The sequence below is a fragment of the Zosterops lateralis genome (genome assembly GCF_965231275.1).
Source record: "Zosterops lateralis genome assembly, chromosome: 22".
In the NCBI taxonomy this organism is placed as follows: Eukaryota; Metazoa; Chordata; class Aves; order Passeriformes; family Zosteropidae; genus Zosterops; species Zosterops lateralis.
This window is the reverse complement of record NC_139782.1, coordinates 3,675,218-3,677,692: the sequence shown is the minus strand read 5'-3', so window position 1 is coordinate 3,677,692 and position 2,475 is coordinate 3,675,218. Positions and strand designations below refer to the sequence as shown.

Here is a 2,475-nt window from a genome sequence, read left to right as displayed (position 1 = left end):
ATGCCAACAGTCCCTCACCCTCCTGCACTGCAGAACAGGCCCAGAGCTCTTAGTATGGGAAAGGGCATGAAAACAGCTCTTTTACTGCCTCGTGGATGGCTGTGGGATGCTTCCTTTAATAACAAGGTAAGGTTGAGGTGTTGTGTGGGGTTTGTTTTGCTTGTGTTTGTTTGCATTTTTAAAATTGGGCCAGAAGCCAGGGCTCCACAGAACTGTCTTAAAAGAAACATTACAGACAGACCTTGTGTTCAAAGGGGAAAGCTCCAGAAAGGAAAAGCTGTGTGGTACCTCTGGATTATGGTAAGAGAAACACTGCTGAGGCAAACCTTCCCCTTGGAGCAAGGAAAGGAAATCTGGAGTAAGGTAGAAAGGAATTTCCTAGAAACCAGTGCACCAGACTTACCATTTTATAGAAAATGTGATGCTGAATGTATCAAATGCAAAGAGGGAGGTGTAATAGAAAAGCAATTTTCGTACCCCTTTTCATAGACTCAGTCACTTCCAATAATATCTTTTTAATCACCTAATCTTTCATCCAGGAGCAGAAATAAAACCACTCTTTCTCAGTATTGTCAGAGCAAGGCAGGCCCTTTTCTTGAAGTGTTTTGTCAGCTCACGCTCTGCTGGGCTGGTTACACTACGAGCTTTACTGAGAAGGAAAACTGGAAACTTGTCTTTGCCTGATATTTGTAGAATCATCTAAGAGCTGCACCAAAGGAAACCCAAAAAGCTCAGGGTGCATCTAAAGTAGGAGAGAGACTTTGGTGACTTGTCTCTTGATACAGGGTCAAATACGTGATTAAACAGTAGGACTTGTTTGTTTTACTTCCTCCTCTCTGGAGGAAGTAAACAGAAAACCAGCTGCACTTCCATTTGCATTTGCCTGTGCCAGCCCTCCCCAGAACCACTGGACTGTTATTTACAGTAAATCACAGCCAGGAGTCAGAACACTTGACAAGTGCAGCAGGCCAGTGGCAGCTGGCAGAGGACAGCACTGGAGACAATAGAATTGGCCAGGTTTCCATGCCTAGGAAACGCATGGAATGGTCCTGCGCCTGCATTAGAGCAGCAAAACCTCTTTTATGCACCAAATTCGGCCACAGTGAACTCTGAGAAAGCAGCAGATGGACGGTGTAGAGTGTAGAGGTAACGTTTTAATGGGGTCAGACGTGCTGACAGGGCAGGAGGAGTCCTCGGGCCGGTGCAGTCCCGGTGCAGTCCCGGGCGGGTCGGTGCTGTCCCGGGCCGCTCCAGCCCCTCCCGACCGGGCTGGGCCGTGCCGTGCTCAGGGCGCGGTGCCGGTGCCGGGCTCGGCCGAGCCGTCCTCAGGGGCGGCCTGGGGCTGCTGCTGTTCGCGCTGTCGCCGCCGGCGCAGCCTCTCGGCGGCGGTGACCGTCATGGGGTGGAGCGGCAGGAACCCCGCCAGCCCTGCCCGGGAGAGCCGGTGAGAACGGGAGCGAACCGGGCCCCTATCCCCGCCCCAATCCCGCCCCAGGCCTACCCAGGAGCTTCTCGGCGGGCCGGGACAGCTGCGCGCCGCAGCCCAGCCAGTACCGCAGCCGCTCCAGGTTGAGCCCCGCCACCTTCTCGCCGTGCGCGTTGGGCAGCGGGTCCAGGCAGCCGAGCTGCTCCAGGTACTTCCCGTCGCGGGCGCGCCGGCTGTTGGCCGCCACGATGCGGTAGAAGGGCCGGTTGGTGCAGCCCCCGAGCGCGAAGCGGATGACGACGTGGCCGCCGCGGCTGCCCTTCAGGAGGCAGCTCCCTGCGGGAGAGAGAGCGGGGCGGTCACGGCCGGGGCGCGGTGAGGCCGCGCTGCCCCGGGCCCGCCGCACTCACCGAGCTGCACCATGGCGGCGGCACGGCCCGCGCGCGGCGCGCACGGATGACGTGAAGCAGGAGGAGCATGATGGAGCCGCGCGGTGGCTGCCGGGAGTTGGAGTCCGATGGGGTGATGACGTCATTGACTATCATAATGTCACTGGGAGAGTCGGGCTGAGGTGGCGGAGTCACGGACTCCACAAAAACGAATTCCCTTTGGGAATTCAACTGCTCCCCAAAGTGCCCGAAAACTCACAGGCAGGGTGTGCAAAGTTTGTAGTTTTTATATCTATTGACAAATGATGCTGCTCTATATAAAAGTTGCTTTTAAAATAGCTCCCCGTGGGGTGATGACGTCATTTGGGGCATCCCAATGTCACCGGGAGAGCCGGGCTGAGATGGCGATGGGTGAGGAATCACAGGCTCCCCAAAAAGGGAGGTTACACCCCAAATTGCCTGAAAACTCATAGGGAGGATGTGCCTGTGTGTATATGAATAATATATCAAAATACTGAGATATTATATATATATATATATAAATATATGAAAATACTGAAACTGCAAAGTTTGGCATTTTATATATATGGAAAAATAATGTTACTTTATATAAAAAATTGATTTTAAAATAACGCCCCCATATCTGCTGTATCATGTACA

General features: G+C 53.6%; 1 protein-coding gene across 1 annotated transcript; it reads right to left on the bottom strand.

Annotated features, from left to right (window-relative positions):
* Positions 1-837: 837 nt before the first annotated feature.
* MRPS16 (mitochondrial ribosomal protein S16) lies at positions 838-2,057 on the bottom strand. Its single transcript, XM_083876863.1, is given in 4 exon segments — positions 838-1,428; positions 1,502-1,762; positions 1,837-1,895; positions 1,897-2,057. Coding segments are annotated over 4 exon segments (528 nt in total). The 5' UTR covers positions 1,962-2,057; the 3' UTR covers positions 838-1,285.
* Positions 2,058-2,475: the final 418 nt, after the last annotated feature.